The 22,308-nt window shown below is 37.0% G+C and overlaps 1 protein-coding gene across 1 annotated transcript in view; it reads right to left on the reverse strand.

Moving 5' to 3' along the window:
* The window catches only part of PIK3CA (phosphatidylinositol-4,5-bisphosphate 3-kinase catalytic subunit alpha), a 47,507-nt gene that overhangs the window by 14,379 nt on the left and 10,820 nt on the right, over positions 1 to 22,308 (reverse strand). Inside the window, exons 2-13 of the mRNA XM_069864903.1 lie at positions 15,314 to 15,727; positions 13,624 to 13,833; positions 12,659 to 12,909; positions 10,799 to 11,044; positions 9,901 to 9,986; positions 7,925 to 8,030; positions 6,884 to 7,036; positions 6,649 to 6,783; positions 2,689 to 2,813; positions 2,228 to 2,309; positions 1,595 to 1,759; positions 951 to 1,054 (exon numbers count right to left, since the gene is read on the reverse strand). Coding sequence (XP_069721004.1) covers positions 951 to 1,054; positions 1,595 to 1,759; positions 2,228 to 2,309; positions 2,689 to 2,813; positions 6,649 to 6,783; positions 6,884 to 7,036; positions 7,925 to 8,030; positions 9,901 to 9,986; positions 10,799 to 11,044; positions 12,659 to 12,909; positions 13,624 to 13,833; positions 15,314 to 15,665 — 2,015 coding nt within the window. The 5' untranslated portion in view covers positions 15,666 to 15,727. The remainder of the gene's footprint in view (positions 1 to 950; positions 1,055 to 1,594; positions 1,760 to 2,227; positions 2,310 to 2,688; positions 2,814 to 6,648; positions 6,784 to 6,883; positions 7,037 to 7,924; positions 8,031 to 9,900; positions 9,987 to 10,798; positions 11,045 to 12,658; positions 12,910 to 13,623; positions 13,834 to 15,313; positions 15,728 to 22,308) is intronic.

The raw sequence follows: 22,308 nt of genomic DNA on the forward strand, positions 1-22,308 counted from the left end.
CTGTAACATTTTCCCGAGTGCTGCTTATGGATCCTTCTTTTCAGAAGGAGTGACCTCCCAAAACTCATCTCATTTTGACTGGCCTGATCAGATTTCAGTATCCTTTGTAAGTAATTCAGCAATGAGTTTATAGGCTTTCCCCCCATTCCTTCTTGCTCTATCCTGTCTTTTTCTACCCCGGCCTTTATTCAAAATACATGCTTCACAGAACCTCTGTAGTAAACCTCAAGCTTTCAATTCAAGTTCCAGATTTCTTTTACTGAGAGCAAAACTAACCTGTTTCATTTTCTCCTTGTCTCACCTAGCCAGTCTCAGGCTCTGCCCCGCATTGTTCTTACATACTCTCAAGTCCCTGCACAGTCCTAAAATACATTCCCTCAAACAAGTTCTTGAGGCAACTTATTCCATTCTCCTTGATGATTACCAAGGGCAGCAGGAAACTGAAAGCACAACAATTCCTTGATCCTGTTTCTGTGCCTGATCACACTATCTTAGAACAGCATTTTCAGGTGAGACCTAGCTACAATCTGATATGCTGGTCTCTGATTTATACTCAGCTTTCCCAACACCAGAAACTACAAAGGAAGTAAGGAAGAACACTGAGACATTTCCTTTATCAAGCTCTATAAAGTTGTCAAAGTTGTAAAGAGCAAACAACACCAGAGGCATCCAGCAATCTTAGTCAGACTACCCTGCTTTTAGAAAAATCATCATTATCTAAAAAGAAATAAAAGACTAAAGTATCTATTAATAACTACCTTTTCAAACTGCAAGGGACGACTTCTGTTACCAAACTATGCATTCAAACTCTTAAGCAATATAAACCAAACTTTATTTTAAGTAGCACCATTTTCCTAGAAAAGAGCATCTAGTGTGCCAAACTATTGGAACAACTAATTGCTTACAATTAACAGGAATCCCACCACTCCTTAAGATGATATTAAGCTTACTTTAAATGCCAAAAGAAGAAGTGTCCTATTCTTTGATTGGTCAGCGCCTTCTTGAGTAGAAATCTCACAAGCTGATTATCTAAATACTGTTCATATTTCAGAACCTAGTTAACGATAAAAAGAAAAAATAGCAGCAGTTATTAGTTCTATGAACAATATACAGATTAAAGACAGTTAAATAAAAAACTATCTATGTTTTACATTAAGTTTTGTAGAATGACTCACATCAGTATTAATATTTGCACGTTAGGACTTGAACAATATCTCCTAACAGTGCACTGGCTGCTTCTATTTCAGGAATTTACCATCTGATACTTCCTTTACAGTTAGCAAATATTTTAGCCTCAACTTGCTCAAAATTTTGAGAAGACGCTTCTGTTCATACTTTCCCATATGTCAGGACAGCTGAAATAGCTGCCTGTTCCAGTTGGCAAAGCAGTTCTGCATCTCTGCAAAATTTTGGCATTTAATATCAACAATCAAAACTACAACACTACAGAAAATTAACTACATTTCATCTCCTCCCACTAAATAATCTGCTAAACAGATACTTTTGATGACCTCTTTTTCACATCATCTTTTGTTTTTCAAAGCTCTGTGATCATTGCCTATATACATCAAGTACATCAAAATATGTTATGTACCTGTACTAGCTGGATTAAGTACTGAGACAATTTGTCATCTGTCAAGTACTTCTCTAGACACCGAACTGCAAAAGCTCGCACCATTGGATCTGGATAATTACAGTCCAAAAGCTCCATTGCTTGCTCTGGCTTGATTGGAGGCCAATCTTTTACCAAACAGTACATCTGTGGACAAAAAGTCCAAGTACGTTACGCATTTGAATTGATTAGGAACATGTTGTAATACACAGCCATTAGAAAGTATCATTAGACACAAACTACATCTGAACAGAAGCTGTTTACTTGCCAGCCCTCCCTCAATAAACAACTTGGTATTAGTTGCCAGCTGACTTCGTTATTGCATCCACTATAAAAAGAATGGAAGCAAAACCTCACATTTAACTGTAACTGACAAATCAGCAACATAACAAGGAATGAAGTAACGCCACCGAGAAGAAATTTAAAGACTCAGACTGAGCTAGAGAACAAAAACAATGGATCAGACTAATTAATTACAGTGGCAATTTGAATCATCTAAGTTTTCATGCAATGTATCATACATACTTAATGTTTTTAACTTCCAGAAGCTTTCTTTAAAACAGCATATTTTAAAGCTTTTTCAAAACTCAAAACTAATTCAGCGCCATATTTTACCTGGGCCACTTCATCTCTAGAATTCCACTTCACAGACAACAGTAATTTGGGCAGAATTTCTGGAGTATTCACACAATAGTGTCTGTGAAAGAGAAAAAGTTGTATGTAGACAACGTCATTTTTGCTTCAATAACCATTCACCATGTCCCCTGTCTTGTGCTTTCTTCCATTGTCTGCAGAATCTGATCAATACCATAAGGTGGCGTCAGGATCCATGCATGAAGGTAAGGCTGCAGCCGTGGGGAAAACTCAAACCAATTCAACAACTTACTTTTTTCCATGTGTTTATGCACCAAGATGTACAACACAGAAAGCTTTAAAGCCTTTTCTAAACCTCAACAATACAGATTAAAGAAAATGGGCAAAACCCAAGACAATCATGACAAATTTGGAGCAAACAGGGTGAAGTTTGACGGTGACAACAAGAGTTTTTCTTTGGTTTGGTTTTTGGTTATAAATACCTGTGGCTCCAGAGGAAGTCCTTCTCTTGCTCAGTGATTTCAGACAAAGGATCTCGTGTACATATGGCTCGCAGTTGCTCCTTGTCACTTTCTCTTAATTCATTATCTCTAGCTATTCTGTTACTCTGCAGAGAGAAAGAGGTTCATTAACCCTCCATGCGTTTCTTTCCATTGCCATACAACATACATGAAGTGAAGTATTTTAACAGCATAGCAACACTTATAGCCTATGTCACACAACAGTATCTTGTTCCCTTTTGTTACACCTGAGAACTTAAATTTTAAAAACAGGGAGAGATGAAAGACTAGGCTTTGATTTCTACAGCTGCTTTTAGTCATTACTGGGACGAGAACAAGTACATTCCCACCCAATCAGCTGTGTGCAGACGTAGCAGCAGCGGACATCTGATGAACAACATGACACAGCACAGGTTGGAACTGGTCATTCCTTGTTCCAGTTTTGAGATTAGTCAGAGCTGCTAAAAGGAGTGAAAAGAATCAGAACCAAAAAAGCAGAATATGGAGGATGAAACCAAATAAATAAAAGGCAGAAGACTGTAGGAAAGCCTGAGTAAAGGGAAGACTAGAAAACATTAACCAGAATTAGTTTAAGATATTCCCAAAGGAGCACAGAAAACAAACTGGTGCAAACTGAAATTGGTTTTATCTAGGACTTAATTTATGAGAACCACTTCAGACCAATAGCAAAAGTATTGAAACTATTACTTTGTTTTTCACAGCTCACGTGCCAAGTTCAGTTTTTCTCCTATACTTGCCATTTCTTAGTTCATTTAATGCTTTGGGGGTTCCTTTTGCAAAACAACATATGAAATGATGCAGTATCATCTACTACAAAATCAACTGCACTGCAAAAGGAGAAATCTTAAGCAGCTTTTATTATTGCCTTTAGTATAAAATACAACTGCAATAAACAAGTTTGACACTTAAGATGAAGCTGTACCAGAAGTTCTACAAGAGCTGAACAGTGTTTCTACAGTGAACTCAGTTTCACACCTGTATAATACCTAGTACTACAAAAGAATAGGATCAACTCTTTTCCAAGTTGAAACTGTTTGAAATGTAGAACCACAGTATCTGACCTCTTGTTCTGCTCTTTCCCTAGGCAGTTTCTACTGAGCACATTAAACAAGACAATGAGCAAGAACAAACTGAGCTTTGCCAGTTTTGTTGACAGAGATTTTCAACTAGTTGAACTAGTACATGGAAACAGAAATACCTCCATGTCTTTGACTCAGAGTCTTTCCAATGCATCCAGCTTAAAAAACAAACAAACAAAAAAACAAAAAAACCCCAAAACACAAACAAAACAAACCTGAAGAAAAGAACAATCTGTAATTTCAGAGATATCAGGGCACCCTTTAAAAGGTGAAGCGGTGTTATTTCTAAGAACACGTACAAATACAGAAATAGTTGTCAGGTCATACAGTGATATCTACTTCAGAAGAGAAGTTTTCTACTTTACATCTAGCTTTAATTACATACATTATGTGTTCTCAAGATAGGTCCACTACTATTAATGGCGCAAGAATATTCTGGCTTCAAACTTACATCTTCGCTTATCAATATTAAGGTACGATTTGATCAACTTACAGGATTTTTAGAACCTTGCCCTGTTAGTAGTGCGATGTAGTGAGATCTTAATGCACCAACATGTTTTTTGTAATTACCATTCGGAAGCACAAGGACTGGACTTAAAAGTAGGGGGAAAATATTCAGGACTACTCTCTATGCGGTACAGGAAAATTTTAAGAACACATTCTTAAATATCACAGTAACGGACACCATGCAAGTAGCAAAGCCAGAGACATTCGGTAAGGAAGTTAATTGATAAATGACTTTATAATCACCCTACTCCTGCCATGAGATCAAATGTTTGATACTGAACAAGTGATTAATTGTATATATTCATCTTGATTCTGAAAGAGTCATCCTAAAGAGTAAGTGAAAGTCAAAAAAGTATAAAATGTACCTGCATAGCGGGTCAGAAAGATCATAGTTTAGGTCAAGCCCAGAAGGAAAATGCATTTATCCTGCTGCGGTCAACACCAAAAACTTGAAATTCTATGAATTGTGGGACAGTAAATTAGATTTAATATTTGAGAAATTTTTCATATTTGAGATACTAATGGACCTAAAAATGATCTCTTTTAAGTTTGTATTAATTGATTTCAAATGCAGTATAATGCATTTCAAGGTTACACAAAAAGAAGTCACAGTCTTTATATCACAACAAAAAAAATCTATGTAGAAACTATACCTCAGCGACTCCTTTGATGTTTTGGCTGTTTTAAGCAAGCATTTTATACTGCTTTCAGATATGGCCAATGCTACACAGTAATCCAGTATCAGAATTTGTAATGTGTAACAACAGTTGTCTTTTAACTCCTTAAATTTAATCAATATTACCAACAGCTATAAACACGCACAGTACCTGAACAAAGAAATTTGGCTTTAGACCTGAAGATATCACACATTAAGAGATAAAGCAGACAAATTCAATACTAAGACATAATAGCAATGTTCAAACTTACTAAGTGTTTAATGAAGTACAATTTAAGAAAGGACAAGTAATAAGAGAATTTTTGCAGACAAACAGGAAGGGTTGAAAGAAAAACAGTATGAATAATGAGACAGACCACAGCAGTGACATATAGTCTGTTTCCCTGTCCCGTTGATATAAGTAGACTTTCTCCATATTCACCGCTATGATCACCTTCTACCATTTTGTAAGGATTATCACAAAAAAAAAGACCATAATTCGAGACTTTATTCTACCTCAGATTTTTTTTTTTCCCCCCAAACTACCAAGTGTAAATTGTTCATTACTTAGTCACTGAAGTAAGAACTTATTCTTCTCACCATTTTCTGTTTTGGCCTAAAGATGGAACAAAACAATGAGTTGGGCATATATGAGCCCACGTAATAGGCTCTGTTATAGCAAAGGAATGTTATTCACCAAGAAGCCAGATGTTCTTAAACATTTCTTAAGAGCCCTGCAGCACTGCTCATATCATAAGTAGATACACCACTGTGATGGATTTCTTGTAGAATAGCAAGAGAAATCAAATGCCTACAACCCTTTGTTCAAGATACGTTGAGATGGAACTGTTTTAAGTATCACCAGAATTCCCAAACTGGAATTTACACCTACGCACTCTTTGGCATAGTGAAACTTTCCACTCTAAGACTCTTCTTCACACAGACCACAAAGCTCTTTTGGGGAATCTCTCAAGTCTTTGAACCAGCCTCCAGAAGAAAACGTAAAACATACCATCTAATTTCACAGCCTTGTCTTTAAATACATAGCATTTTCAGCTTCATTGCTTTCCTCTTTTTCTCCTTTCAATCATCCAAAGTGTATTTTTAAGAAAGCTCCAAACCTCACCAAAAAGCCAAACTGTCAGCATGCAGATTTCTTCATGGAAGAGAGGAGATAAAGAACTACACTCACACGTATGCCAATCAATTCCCTTAGAATTCCCTGTACTTATCGTCATCAGTAGCCCATTAAACAGCTAGTGAAGAGTTATAACTACCTTTAAGTTATAAAAGAAAGCCTACCTGTAGACATGTAATTGCAACAAAATAAAACAGTATCACTGAAGGAGAATTACAGCTTTTGAAAAGGTAAACTAGGTAGTTCAGACACCTGAATCAGCAATATTAAAAATGTCAAAAAGGCCCTAACAGTTTGCATAATCAGACAGTTTAAAGTGTTTTGGATGGTCAGTGAAGCATTAGGTCAGTTTACTGGTAATACAAAGAAATGAGAACTCACTTTGTTAAACACAAACCCAAAAAAACCAAATTATTATTTCTTGCTTTTAAAATAAATCAGGATAGACACAAAAAAACCTTTTTTCCCCACTATTATACTTAGTAAAATAAATAATACTTTTGTATTTTACTAGCTGTTGTTGGAAGGGGAGTTTGCCTTACCAGCCCTGCATAGCTGTAGTTAAACCCCAGTTCACGTGATATAGTCCAATTGGCATGTTCTTCAATCACCGTCATATCTGGAAACTTTACAGGATTGCTAAACCAATCAAATTCCAGCTCTAAACATGGAGTTTCCTATGTAAAGGAAATTCAAATTAGTTTTTCTGTACTAATCATAACACAGCATGGTTTGAAAATGTACTCCTAAAGAGGAAACTATTATGCAAATACTTACCTTATTTGGATTTGATCCAGTAACACCAATAGGATTCAACAAATCCTCTAGCCCATGAGGTACTGCCCAAAGATTCAAAGCCATTTTCCCAGATACAAGAGTGTCTGTGTAATCAAACATGTTTATATTTCCCCAAGCCAGTGGACAGTGCTCCTTAAAGAGATTAGAAGAAGAGATTAGTCATTAATCATCTGTCAGTTACTGCAGTTAGAAGAAAGAGCAATTTTACCCAATGCAAGCTGTTAGGTTCCCAGATTAGCTGAAAGCTTAGTGGAAGCTGTAACGTATTTTTCTAGGAATGACTTGTCATGGCAGTCATTTTGCAGAATTCTAGCAAAAGACTTGCAAACACAAGCTAACATTTTTCCCACATCAAAATAACCGATTTGACGCTTTTGACAGATAGAAACTTTTTACCAAGGTCTGTAGTGAAAAGGGTAACAGTTTTAAAGTGAAAGAGAATAAGCTTAGACTAGACATCAGAATTTTCTATAAGATTTACAAACCTGGTTGCAGACAAAAAAAACTATACAGGACCTGTGACACACTCAACCGTAGAATTTAATGATGCTGGTGGCTGGAATTAGATGCCATATGTAGATTCTTAAAAATTACTACTTAGGATCTTGTATCAAATGCTAAAGCAGTGCAAATTTTCTTTACTTTAAAAATCAACTCTAAATTCAGGTATAAATATTAACCTTTTTTAATAGATAGGTAAGTAAGCTACAGTTTAAAAACTTGAGTTTAAAGGGATATGCACCTCAAAAGGCTAACACTGATTTTTGAATCTGGCAGTACAATATAGGCAATATTTACAGCATTGAACAGATAAGGTTTTCTCCATGTTAGATATTTATTTTCTGACTACAAAAAAGTGGTAGTCTGAATTAGATACAAGAAAATGAAAACCCTCTATTTTAATCAGATTCCAATCAAATACTGGATTAAGACTCATTCCCAGAACAGCATTAACCAAATGTCTTCCCAAACTTGATTGAAGTAGCTTGTGTTCGCTACTGTATCCATTAAGTACTTTACCTCTTTAGCACCTTTCCGGCCTTTAACAGAACAGATAGAAAGGCAGAGCCGAGCAGCACGTGGAAGATCAGGAATGTACATGTCATACAAGAGCCATTCATTCCATCTGTAAGATTTAAAAAGCAGAACAAAATAAGGTTAAAGGATGGCATGGGCCGACTGTATTCGATCAACAGTTATACTAAAAAGCATTTGTTGTATTCCTACCTAAACGGGGTATGTGCATAAAGAGTATGCTTTCTTACTGCCCTCCTACATGCACTTGACCACATCTACTCCTTTGGGGAATGGAAATTTCCCTGCTCAGACTTCTAGCATCAACACTGTTTGAAAAGTCACACTAGGTTCAGTTCCTGCAAACTGAGTAATAGGTTCATTCACTTTCACTCCTGGCCACCTGCTGACTGCAAGTGACAGTGGAGGAACAACCTAGAGATAGTGGATTTCCTTACCAGCTATGCTAATGAAAGGTTCAATATGTAAAATATTTTTCACTTCAGGGAAAAAAAAGCAAGTGGGGTAAAAAACGTAACATAACTTTCAGAACCCAACTAAATGTGAACTGCTAGAGAATAAAATAGATAACTGCAAGATGGGACTACAACATAGAACACAAATCCAAAGCAATATTCCTAACTCAGACATTATTCTATTTACCATAACAAAAATAGCACAGAGTGCGGGAATACACGTTTTGTTTTCATGAACTTCTCTAAGTAGACTTTATCTCTCAACTGGTAGAATTCTGCTTTTGAAATGGAACTTCTGAAGACAGTTTATTTTCCTAAGCAGATTGCCATGATGAATTTTCTCAGTTGGAAGAGGCAGCAACTTCTAGCAACAGTATTAATTTTTCAATATGCCTGTAGCAACTGAAGGCCAGTTTTATGAGGAAATAACTGTCCGAGCCCTTCTCCAAGAATGAAGAAACTGGCAGATAAACTTTAATTCACTTTTTCTGTATGTACGTTTCATATAATACAGATCTCTAATTATATCCATGTTTTCAAGCCACACTTTTCACCGCCTTTCCAAGAAGATTATCTCTCTATAAGAGTTAAACTGTCAGTTCAAGTATAGCTTTCTTGGGGAAACTCAGAGGGAGAGGCTATTTTTCAGTAACTGCGTACGTTATTAGGCCCTCTAATTTTAACACTTAATCACATTAACAGAAAATGCACAGATACAATTTGAAACTTTCAAAGCAATGAAGTCAGACAGAAAATGCAAGTCAAGAACGACTTCTGAACACATGCTGTAGCAGATGCTGAAATTCCACACCTCCTCATCAGTCAAAGTTATGGGCAGAAATCCAGCATCTTTTAGATACTTTTTCTCAGTATGTTTACATATGCACATATGAACCTTCTTTTTGCACACTAACAGCACCTGAAAGACCATGTGATTCATTTTTCCAGTTAATATTAATAGTACGTCAAATCTCCTGAAAATAGCCAGCCCGGAGCTGGCAGCGACTTCCCTGTCAGCAGATGAAACTCAGGGGTTCTCCTTTAGTAGACACTATACAACCTCACCAAAACAAATCTGCAGGTTACATTACATCACATTGCCTCATGCTGAAGGTGAAATCTAAACCCACAACTGGAATACCCGCTACTGATCCAGTCAAAACCAGAGCTCAGTCGCCCAGAGCTATGCTGATTTCACAGTATCCATAAGTAATTCTATTGGAGTTTCAGAGGTAACTGCAAATCCACATGTAAAACAGATCTGCTTAGGAAAGAAACTATACGTTATGTGCAACAAGACAAAATACTTACATTTTAATTAATTAATTCTATTTATAAATACAGGATTAGGTAAAAATGTCCTTAACAAAACTAACTTAAGGCAAGGAATTCCCAGCAAGAAGCTCTACTTCTCTAATGGCTAAGCCAAGACTTCTTCACTTCAGTGTTATTGTTTATGTTGCCCTGGAAGCCAGCTTCTCTATTGTTGTTCAGTACTCAGCTTACCTGGGATTAGAACAAGGTACCCTCTGAGTATTCACATTGTCACACAAAGGTTCCCCTCCATGGTAGATACCTGTTCTAACATAGATCTGAAAACAATGTTAATATTAGTACTATCTTTGAAATCTTACCATATGCAAATTTTTTTTTCACTATTATCAACACAGACTGTGATTACAACACATTACCCCTTGATCTCCATGAAGTAAAAAACTAAAAAACCAAACAGCCCCACCTTCCCAACCCACATTCACCTGTGTAGAGTGTTAAGAACACCATATAAGCATACCCTTCAAGAAGAAGTGTTTTGGTCTTCTTCCTCACCAATTGCAAAACTAATCCTTAAAAATACAATAATAAACTGGAAAGTCTAAAGAAACCCGGAATTTATTCTGAATTCTTCCTGTGCCAAGCTATAGTGAAAGAAAAGACCAAACAAATTCTGAGAAAATTAGAGAGCCAGGCTTGTAGTATGACCTCAATGGGACTGGACTCTACTTGCCTTTTCTCCTTGATTTTCCTATACCTCCCCCTCCCTTTTTAAAAACAAAGATAGCAGCAGGCTTAGACATAATGATAAATAACAACAGGCGTTTGGTTCTTCTATCTGTTACACACTCAGCTGAAGTGACTATGCAAACCGAGTTCTGCTCCTACCAAGCAGAATTATTTAGCTAAATACCGCAACTCACGCCCTTTAAGTAGTATGCAAAAGTTTTCAGATGCTAAAACCTGGCTGTATTTTTTATAATCTAGTACTTTAGTTTAATAATAAAGCAGTCTAATTTTCTAACATATTTAATAACATCTCTTTTCCAATGTAAACACAGAACAGAAAACTCAGGAGGGAAATCACGAGTTGCTGAAAACCATATATGATGTTGTACAGCATTTGCCTTACCTTGTCTATGTCTCTAATGTTCACATTTACATAGGTTGCACAGAGGATTCTTATTCTGAGAGCACTATTTATAGTCCAGAGGGATTTGGCTGTAGCTTCTCCATTCATGTAGGGTGTAGCTGTAGAGATACGCCTGGAATAAGATGGCATTGTAAAGGTGTCCAGTGGTAGCTGGGTATATAGGCTTTCCTTAGCCATGAGCATCAGATTGGGCATGCGACCAAGCATTATACAGCTTCTTATATACTGCAACAAAACAAACCCAAAATTTATTATGTGTATGCTCTTAGTAGTCTATACCTACAAGTATTCAGCAAAGTGTAAAAGTAAAAGCGTGTTTACAGAGTTTATCATTGTTCCCATACGCACACCCTTTACAGCAGTCATAGGTACAACATCCAATAGTTTAAACACGTTGTTGGTAGGATTGCAGAGTAGTGCTTCATACAGACTCTGATTTACGTTGGTCTACACCAGTGGAAGGTTGAACTGGAGATAGAGAACAGAGCTGAAAAAACAAGTCAGGTTCCTTGCAGTGCCCCTTGGCTCTGGCGCAGTGCAACACAAAGCAGACTGCTTCCAGATTAGAGCTGTTCCTGGAAGCAGTTGAGCTGCTTTTGCACAGGATACTGCTGTACTAGTCTGCTGTGCAGACCTAGCACAGGGGACACTGGTACTCCCAGCTGCAGGCAGAGAGCACAAGACAAATGACATATGTAGACATTTTTGGTTCAGTTGTGCTTAATACCTTATATGCTAAGCATCAATCCCGACAGCCTCTAGCTGTAAGCTTTTATGGTGTCCATTCAGGACTGAATGCTGAGAGCATATAGTCTGGCAGCAGTACCACAAAATACAACGCGCTGAGACAGGTCCAGCCCTGGAGTGTAATTAGCAAGCTCTTTTGCGGCACAGAAAAGGCACAGCAGATACTTCTGAAGAAACAATGCTAGATCAAATAGGTCTAGTGTTTGATCTCAAGATGACTGTACAAAATTATTCATGTATGCCTGCACTTGTTCCCCAGCTCCCAAGAAATAGAGCTGCTTTTCCCATTATTCAAGAATCCACAGCCCCCTTCTCACCCACTGCTCTGGAAAGTCAACCATTTTAGACAACGGAATGAAGGCTATTTATTAGAACAATACATTCCTCAAAGAGGAAGCAGCAGCAGTCTGTCAGGAAATCTACAGGGTAACATTGTTGTCTGCTCCAGAAAGGGCTGCTTAGATGCTGTTCTGTCAGCAGTTCTGTCTAACACTCATACCACTAACAAAACCCTGGCAGTGAAGGACAGACAGCCACAAGAAAGATTTAACAATGATTTATGTAGCGCTGGAAATCTATCACTCCTTCAATAAGATAAAAAAAATTGAAGATGTAGAGTAACAGGAAAAAAGTTTCCTTAGATTTTTCCACCACTAAAGGGGTAACGGACAAGATTCACAGTAGCCATGGTTGCCTCAATTTAAGGTGTAATTAAATTTCCTTTTGCATTATGTCAACCCCATTCAAGCACAACTCCTCTCTTGCCATAAGAAATCTAGGATATTTCTCAAAGCACCTACCACTGATTTATTACTAACGGTAAAGTACTTCATTCAAAGAAGAAAAAATACACTAGTGATATAAATTCTAACTTAAATTATCTTTTTCTCTCCCCCTTGCTTTTGAAGGGTATACAGCAACAAATATGCACACTACGCTCATGCATTAGCCTATCAGTTTAAAAGATGCATATGCTCTTACTTTTTATGTTTTGGATAATTTAATTAAAAAGCAAGCCAGTCACTTGATCACTTTTCTCATACACAGATTTGGATTATTTTAGTGTCATAATAAATCCACTATGTTACTCACCTTATACTGGCTTAGTGGATATTTTTCTAACAAGTATTCATCACAGCCACACACTTTCAAAATATATTTGCCCTGGTACTCCAAGACGCAAAGTTTCAGTTGTTCAGATGACAGCAACATACTTCGTGTTTTCTTCCTAATTGCTTCAGCAATAACTTGTTCAGGCACACAGTCATGATTGATTTTTAAGGTGTATTTCTGCTTATCGTTGTTTGGTGAGACTATTACCCATATCACCACTATTATTTGCCCTAGAACAAATGTAAAATAATGTTAGGAGTATAATTTTTCAATACAGCTTCAAAACAAACAAAACAAAAACCAACCCCCCCAAACCAAAATAAACAACACTCATCCCTCCAACACAGAGAATTGCTTAAAGTAGTACTGAAAGAAGATGCAGACAAGATTCATAGCCCAGACGGACAGAAGGTTTATAACTTCTGCAAGGAACTACACGTACTCAGTTTAGTTTTTACTCTAGTGTAAATTCAAACTTCTGTGCCTCGAGATAAATAATATTTTTATTAACCTAATACTACTGGCTCTTTAGTCTTCAAGAGAACAGCAGTTAACTGTTTCGTATTTGAAGACTGCAGATAACTCAGTATATGATTTAGTAGTGGACAGGTACAGTTGGAACTGACGGTCTCAAAGACCTTTTCCAACCTAACGATTCTATGATTCATTATCACTTAATTCCATATTTCTGAATGTCAAAGAAAAATGTAAAGCCAACGAGCTTTTTCTGCCCTTAAAAAAAAATGTAATTTTAAGTGTTGTTGTCTTCCTCTTGAATCTACACTCTATCAAGAAAATTATTCTGAATAACTTAAGGCATGAGATATAGCTAGAGTGCACTAAACACAGTAAGCAAAACAATGATTTACTCTGTCACCGGCTGTACTCTTTGATTTCAATCACTGAAAAAAACATTATGTTTCTACTATAAATATTTATCTTACCTTTATCTAGTTTATTGTATATGTGTTTGGGTAGCTCAGGCGAAGACTCTACATTCGGAGGACAAACATATAATGCTCTACTATGTGGTGCATTGGCATCTCGAAGATCCACTGCTTCTTTACAAACATTAAGAATATTTCTTCTGAAGTCCTGTACTTCGGGATCCTTAACCATGTCAAACTCACAGACAGGCATGCCAATAGCAAAACCTACAGAATTGAGGAAGCATGTGGGAATAAGTGTAACTAATAAAGAAAGCTAAATATTCCTTCTAACAGAAAAAGCATGTTTTAAGCAAAACACAATATAAAATATTTGTATTAATCACTGGCTTCTACTTGTATACCTATTGTTTTGTTTTATTCAAGGACAAATCAGTTCTAAAGTTAAGTGCACCCAAAAGTCACAGAAAAGGTCAGAATACATTCACTGAAGATCCTGGGAGCCTTAAATCACCACTCTCACAACTAACACTTCTCCTGGAGGAAAAGGACAAACTTCCTTTGGAGTCAGCACGAAGTTTTTTAAGCAGACCTGGCAGGATTATTGGTGGCTGTTAGGACTATAATCAACTTTGCTTACAACTGAATGACAACTATTCAATTTTTTTGATGAATTTTTTTGATGAAGTACAGTAGTTAAAAATGTGACAAACACTCAAAGAGACACTGAACTTAGCTTTTTGGCACAGATATATATGGTAGGAGTCTATTTCTCTCAGATCCTGTCTGGGATGCAATTCCATTTACTTTAATGAGATTACAAGCATAAATAATTATTTACGCATGAATGTTCAAATGGAAACTTTCAATTGTCCTGATGCATGGTTAGCTAACTACTGTTCTCCCTAATTCCTGAACAGGTTACAGTTTACAAAACAGAAGTAGTTTACTTATGATGCATTCATAACAATTAAATAATTTAACAATTAGAAGCATCCCAGAACAAGTACTTCCAGTTGACAAGTCTCTACCACTGCAAAGTACATCTGTTAGGAACTAAATGGGAGTGGGTATGTTGGTACTGCCTGAATTTACATGCTTTGTCTAGAAATATATGCTAGTCTCCCTGTGCTCCCTCAATGGATAATGGAAAATGATAAGCTACTCCAGAGATGATTCAAAACATAATTTGTCTCCACTCTTACCCTCCAACCTCAGATGTTTCTGTTTCCCTCCCCAGAGTCTTTTCATTGGAAAGGGTGGGGGCTACCTCATTCCTAAAATTTTACTTTCTAAGCAAGACAGAGCAGTGTCAAAAAATGTGCTATTGCAAATGTGGTTTAAGATTTGTAGTAAAATCCAGAATTTAGAGTTCTATAAATTTCAAAACAAGGTGATTGACTTCCTAAACAACAGAACAGGCTTTGCTCTGTAATAATATGAAACCCTGCTAATAAGGAACAAGCAAAACTATCCTCTAACCCACATACAACTACAAATATGTACAAAGCAAATACTCTCCATGTGAATGTAATGTTTACAGAACAGCAAAAAAGTTTAAATCACAGTTTATGAATGTCAGCTTTAGTATGACTGGCATCTTTGGACATTTAATGCAACAACTTACAGGAACTGCAAACTTTGACAGATACAGGTGACGAACACCCCTTTCAATTCTTTGTTTTGTATTTTGAAGAGAAGCAGCCAGTTAAACAGATTAGTTATGTTTAAATAAAGATGATCTCACCTATTTCTCTATTAAGAATCTTTTCTTCTCTGTTACCTACTGGTTCAATGACTTTTAAAAATGGCTGAAAAAGTCGCAGGTCACAAAGTCTCCGTGTTTCATCGAAAAACTCTTCTCTTTCTGCTTCTTGTGTAACACTTACAAAAATGTAAGAAGATTCATCTTGAAGAAGCTGATAGAGAGGGTATTTCCTTGCTTCTTTAAAGAGTTCATGTTTAATAGTTAGTAAAGTGGCCTCACGGAGGCATTCTAGAGTCACTATCATTCCATTTGGGAGAAGACACTCCACAAGGATCCTCGGTGGCATCAAGTGGATGCCCCATAGTTCACCAGATGACGGTCGTGGAGGCATTTTTAAGTCTTCAGATAATTTTACACTGGAAGTTTTTCAAGCAGTGATTCGTACAAGTAAACCTAAGTAAAAATCAGAAATTTACACATTAAAATTTAAAATATGAACACCATAAGGAATTTCAGATAAAATTTTTCAAACAGCACTTATAATTATAGATGAATATTCATGGCTGTGTTTTACATTCATAGAAAGGAAAAAGGATAAAAGGATAAAACTGCTGTCCAAGGAACTCATATTTGATGTAAGTATCCACTCACATAAATTTAATAGCAGAATCACATTAGTGTGGAAAAAAACCCAAATAAAACACCAAAATACATATGGCCTTAAAAAATAGACGATTAATTTTTTAACCTGAAGTTTGTAATTTCTGATTAGAACACAATAGCATGGAGGAGGAAACTATCTAATACTCAAATTATTATTACAGCAATTTCTAAGCAAATCTCAAATCCAGTTCTTCACATTTTTAATTTGGAAAGAGAAACATTTGTTGCCATTTGGACAAGATACAAACCATGAGCTCCGCCCAGTTTAGCCAAACCAAGGCTTCAAATTTTTTTTTAAAAAACTCACCCTTTTTCTTATTCCAAAACTGTTAAGTATTCAAACACCACAAAAATAATAGTTCTGAGTATGTACTAAAATCTGTGCACTTGATTTTAAGAATTCATGTACACACAAAACTTAGGCTTAGATTTTTTAGATCAGCATAAGCTACTTACACCACCACCAAACTCTTTTCTCCATGAATGAGACGGAACAACTGAGCTCCACTAACACTTTTTGGCTGGGCTTGTTTTATTTAGGATCAAGTCCCCATTCTAGTTCCCTTTGGCAGCCACAGCAATGTCTCTGCCAAGCCAAATGAAAGGAATGGAACACGTGTTTGACCTTCTAGCAGCACTGCCATATGCCAGGTTAGAGCAGGCACAAGAAAAAAATTATCTGGTAAGAGCAGAGATGTCTCATAGCCCACCGGCCAAGAACAGATGTCAAAGAAAGACCAGAAGAACTAGGCAGGCACACAGTGATATTTCATTAATAAACTCTACTAATCGCTACCTATTTTTTCATTTCCTTAATGAGAAGCAGTATTTATGTATTTGTGAAACAAATCCATCAAGAGCTATTGAGTTTGTCCAGGAAGTTATCACACACAAACTGCTGGCAATCTGTGACGAGTGAAGAACATGGATGTTACAAAATATTTGCTTTTCTTTATTCTGAAGCCTACTTCCACCTGATATCCTACATTTCTTTAATGAAGCCAAGTTCTTCATCCTTGCATTCACTGCTCTTAATTTTACAGATACTCATCAAGTCCTCCCCACTACTTCTTATCCATAATAGTCCCAATACTGTTTAATTGTTCTTTGTGAAAAAGTTAAACCTTGTCACCTTCACTGTATCTCTCCCACCTTTAGCATATCCTGTTCGCAAGGCAGGGGGAGAACAATCTACATACACATCACAATCAAGGTCCAAACTCAGCACACGTTTACATCGTGACATAATATTTTCTGTTGCTTTCCTAATAAGTTGCTTTTCTGACTATGAGTCAGTAGCAAGAGGTCTACATACCATAGACCTAACTGTCAGTGCACTTCAGTAAGTTACCAAAAAGGCCAAACAGTGCATTAATTACACTTAGCCCATAATTTCATTAACTTCAGTGTGTGTGTTATGAGAGAGGGTAATTTCAACACACATCTAAAGAGCAGTCCATATCAATCATGTTTCTTCCATCAACAAACTGTCCTGAAAGCACAGGGCTATTATTCTAAAGCCATTCTTAGTTAATTCTTAAGCCAAGAACCCCCTTAGGATTGCCCCTCTATCTTAGTTTCTTGCCTTAACAACCGAAAAGAGGGAAACCCTCAAACCAACAGTTTCACATATTTTCTCTTTCATCAGCTTTCTGAAAGCTCCTGCTGTGGAAACGCTGAGCCTTTTGCTCACCAAGTTTTTGCTATATATAAATATACATAAAGTTATAAATAAACATGTCAACAAACAAACAAACCCCACCAAAGATCCTAATTTTTGCACTTCCATATCTTAGTACTTATTTTGCATAAAGTTTTCTTCCAAGTACATCCAGTACCTGCTTTTTCCACACTTCAGTTCTTAAAAAGAAGCATTAGAATGAAAGCAATGTTTTCCCAAATCCACTGCTTCCTAAGCAACTCTGAGAAGCAAAAGGGTTGTCTTTTTTAATCCCTCCTTTGTAGTTGTAGTTCGGGCTTTTAAAAATATCAAGTACTAAAGTGCCACTGCAAGTTTAGAAAAATGCTTTTCCATCTAACAACTCATGCATATTTAGAAGGGCTTTGCAACTGTCTTCTTTTTTTAAAACAGCTTAAATAAGCTATTTTATTTCCCTCATTGCTGTAAGTCTCAGTGAGAGAATGCTGAAACGGAAAATTCTAAGCATTCATAGTGTATTTAAAGAGCCAAACTTAGAAAGCTTATCAATTACAAAATACTACAAATGAACCCAAATAACACCATTTAGAGTAACTTGGAGAATTCTGAATTACTTATAATCACGCTCAGTTTACAGATAAGAAGGAATAAACAGAAAGTTAAATAGCATCTTTTGGATCAGGCAAAGCATGAACCAGACTCCCTCTCCATACTGGTGAATCACATGCTTACTTACCCTACTTAATTACAAGCATAGGCAGAAACACATTACTGTTAAAGCATATACCAGCATAAAACAACCCTAAAACAAAACAAGAACATGCAGTCATAAGAATCTTTCTATCTACACATACAAACAATGAAAAGATAGATGGACCACAATCAAATAAAATATGCACAACACAGACTGCGTTTACACCAGCAGTCTTTTAAGTTCAGTTCCACAATCCTGTTGAGGCTCTGAACCTACGGCTGTAAGAGCCATCTGCTCCCTGCCCACGGTGTGTGTTTTCATTCTTCATCACGCTGGCATTGGTACTCCCTGAGTCAGCTCATTACAGGTCAGATGGATTAAAGGGGCAGGGAACTACTCACTTTTCCTTTCTCGGGTCAACTTCTGCTGTTTCACCTGCCTTATTGAGATCACCACTGAGTGAGACAAATGCCAGGGGCTGCTCAGGGGAGTGCGCATGACTGCAGCAGTGCTAAGCCAAGTCAGCTTCAAGAATGGTTGTTCATTCTACTGCAAGCTTTTCCTCCCTCTCCACCAATTACAAAGAAACAGAGGCAGGGCTGGGACATACACATACATACTACATGCTTTCAGAAAAGTACTTTTTCAAAATAAATGTCAACCGTGGCTTTTTAAAAATTCCAACTGTTAAATGACAATACCATTTATTGAAAGACTTGCAAATGGTACAAAAGGGACACCCCCAAATCTGCACTGCTTTTAGAGCAATGACACCAAATCAGCAGCTTTTCTTTTAAACCAGGATACAGACGTCTCCTGGAATGGTGAACACAGTCATTCTGTGTGCAGATTCATTTTACTTGCACATGTAAGCACGCCTCCAGGGTTTGGATTTGGAAAGCAGAAATGTAAACAGAAATGTTTTGAAGTATAGTTGGCAGCTTGTGTTTCTGTGTACGCTTTCAAATCTGGAAGGCTGCCTGGAATAAATAGAATCAATTATGTTCTCCGACAGTAAAAGGACTATAATTTTAAGAGAATCCTAGATATGTTATTTAAATCCAGCTGAGGTACACACAAGCACTTGAAATGAAGACTACATCACACCTGCAATCTCTGACCTTCCAAAAACACCTTGAACTTTTTTCCCCTGCCAAAAGCTTTGGAATACCACATACAGTCAGAAGCCCCAAATTCACACAGCCACTGATCAAACTGCATTCTTTATAACTCAATACAGCCTTCTTGATCCATTCAGCACACTCTCCATCACTAACCTCGCTGAGCACCCAACGCAGAAGTGAATGAATTTTGAAACTATCCAAAAATAAGGACAAAGAAAGAAGGAAGTCAAGCAACATATCTCCCAAAACACTGATTCCTACTTGCTTCCATACATTTACATCAATGCTAATTTATATAATCAGTTTTCTTAAGAGTATAGAAATCAGCACCAGCCTGATACATACTCCCCAAAAAAAGATTTAGAAGAGATTCAAAGCTTAGAAAATTTGGTTGTCATAAACTATGACAGTTTTATCACCTGACTGTGCAGAACAGCAGCAGCATGGTTAGCTCAGTTTCGTTCTACTGAATCTTTTATTACTAGTCACAGCCTACAACTATTTTTTTAATGCCTTCTTGATGACATACAAATATGTCAACACTGAGAAGTTTTACCTTAGACTATCAACGTCTGCCGGTACTTCTTCTGAAAAGAACTCCTTCCCCCTGATGAAGAGCTCAGTAAGAGAGAAATTCAGTAAGAATTGTACTGCAGGAGAGTAATTATTGGTTCCTAACATTAGTACTCAAAGAAGTACTTTCTATGCTCATAATTTAAGCAAAATATCTTGGAACAAATTAACTTGAGTCAAAAACACACTTAAATTTTCCCCCTAAAGAAATCTAAGGCTACTGCAGCTGTTTTCACCACACTGCTACAGATAAAAGCCCTGTGCATCTATAGCTCAGCAGGACATCCTGGCAGTATCTTTTCCGATGTGTTTTTTGTACATTAACATTTTGCCAGAAGAATTTCAAGCAGGAGTGTCACTGATCTAAGTTTTATGTGTCTTGCTAAAACAACCGATTCCCTTCAGTACAGCTGGAAACTACATTACAAAACCAAGCAAACAAGAAATGACCTTCCACAAGCTCTAGTATCAGAAAGTGTGGAGAACCCTTCCTTGCTAAGAGAACATCGATTTTTACAGTTTATCTGTTTTCAGATAAGATGAAGTGAATTGATTTTCACTGCTTAGAGATTACTCATAAGCATTCTACCAACTCCACACAGATATCAGTATTTGGCAATAAAGATATGCTCACAAATACATATGAAAAAGGCTTTTCCCTCTGTTTTGTAAATTATCTGTGGACATGCTTTCCAAAGAGAGGAGATCCATCTAACATTAATGCAGATGTCTTATAAAGCAGGTGAAGACACACCATGCAAGTCTGCGGGCCAGTCTAGGGGTGGGGGCAAATTTTGTTCACTTTGAAAGACTTATTGTTGTCTGTCATCAGCACAAGTCGTTACAGTTACTCTTCAGGCTCTACAAGAAGGAAATTCTTCCACCTATGATGCATCGACCAGCAAGAAATCTAGCAAGCATAGAAGGAAGCAAGAAGCATAAGTGTACTGTGCTGTAATATTGTACTAAACAAAGAAAACTGGGCAGACCTGCCTGTCTAATTTTGCTGCTGTCCAAACCTGCTGTGTGGTGACAGTAAGACTGCTTCAGACCAGATATTTTCAGTACTGTCCTTTTGTTCTTCCTCCTTACCAAGCTGGCATTTTCCCCAAAGTCGAGGAAGACGAGTACAAAGATGTCTGAAACTATCCTCATGAAAATATTACTATTACACATTGATTTAAACAGTAGCAATATTGCTTTGTTTAGAATAGAAAGCAGCAGACTGTTGTACTGCAGTTACATCTTCACATTTCTTATATATTACTTTCACCCATAGCATTTCCCAGAAAAGGCAATGATACGCAGAATTGCTTATCTGATCACAAACAGCAGCTCAAGGGAAACAAACAAACTGAAGGATTTAAGACCATAGAAAAACCTATCTTCTTAGCATTCAGTTTCTTTCTGAAAAATGCAAGTATTTCAAAACACTACCAATTTTATTTGTAGTTATTAACTTCTCCTCTCCTACAAAAAACAGCGCTGAGTACCTGTGCCTTGTCCTAGACAGAGCTAAAAACCCTAACATTACTTTTGTTTTCCTCCAACAAAACCAAAAGACCTCTGTAAATCCTTAATTTCAAATTCCCTTGCTCACCCACCCCCATCCACACAGACATACTGTCTTATAGCTTCACTCACTGTCTGGGAGCCATGAAAACAGGATCACGAGAAAGAAACGTTTGCAAGCTGCTGGCGACCTCTACAACTCCCACGAGGACTGCTTTTTCCCTAGGGACCCCATGACATATCAACAGCAGAATGTCTGTCCTAGAACATTTTCTTCCAGTTAAAGGCAGATTTTTTTTTTTAAACTTTGTTAAACAAAGGAAAGCCTGGAATTAAATCTTCCTTTTTAGTCCAAAATAATTCATAATTCCATTCTAGGTTCACCTCAAAGGAAAGGATTTTGTTATTTATAGAAGACTAGTAGTCATAAAGCACAACAAAGAGTTAGAAAAGAAGTGCATCTTCTTTTTACACTTGACATCTCTGCTTACTCATTATTTCAACTATCAGCTTGGCTAGCGATGTAGCAGGATGAGAATTATTCTCCCACCTGGCTCCGTTCTGGTTGGAGCTGTTCCTCCAGAGCTAGGTGTGCACTCTGAAGCTCAGCAAGCAGCATGCAAATTCTCTTTAAATAAAAAGCCTTAAAGTTCAGCAATAAAATCAGAGCAATATTTTGTACCAACAGAAATAAGGTTTTCCTCTGAATACCTGTTTTTCTTTAATACTCTATTTTATATGGATGACAAATGTTTTTTTATGTGACCATCAGAAAGAACCTGAAGTTTAATAGCCTATCATAAACCAC

The sequence above is a fragment of the Phaenicophaeus curvirostris genome, chromosome 10 (genome assembly GCF_032191515.1).
Source record: "Phaenicophaeus curvirostris isolate KB17595 chromosome 10, BPBGC_Pcur_1.0, whole genome shotgun sequence".
NCBI classification, from domain to species: domain Eukaryota; kingdom Metazoa; phylum Chordata; class Aves; order Cuculiformes; family Cuculidae; genus Phaenicophaeus; species Phaenicophaeus curvirostris.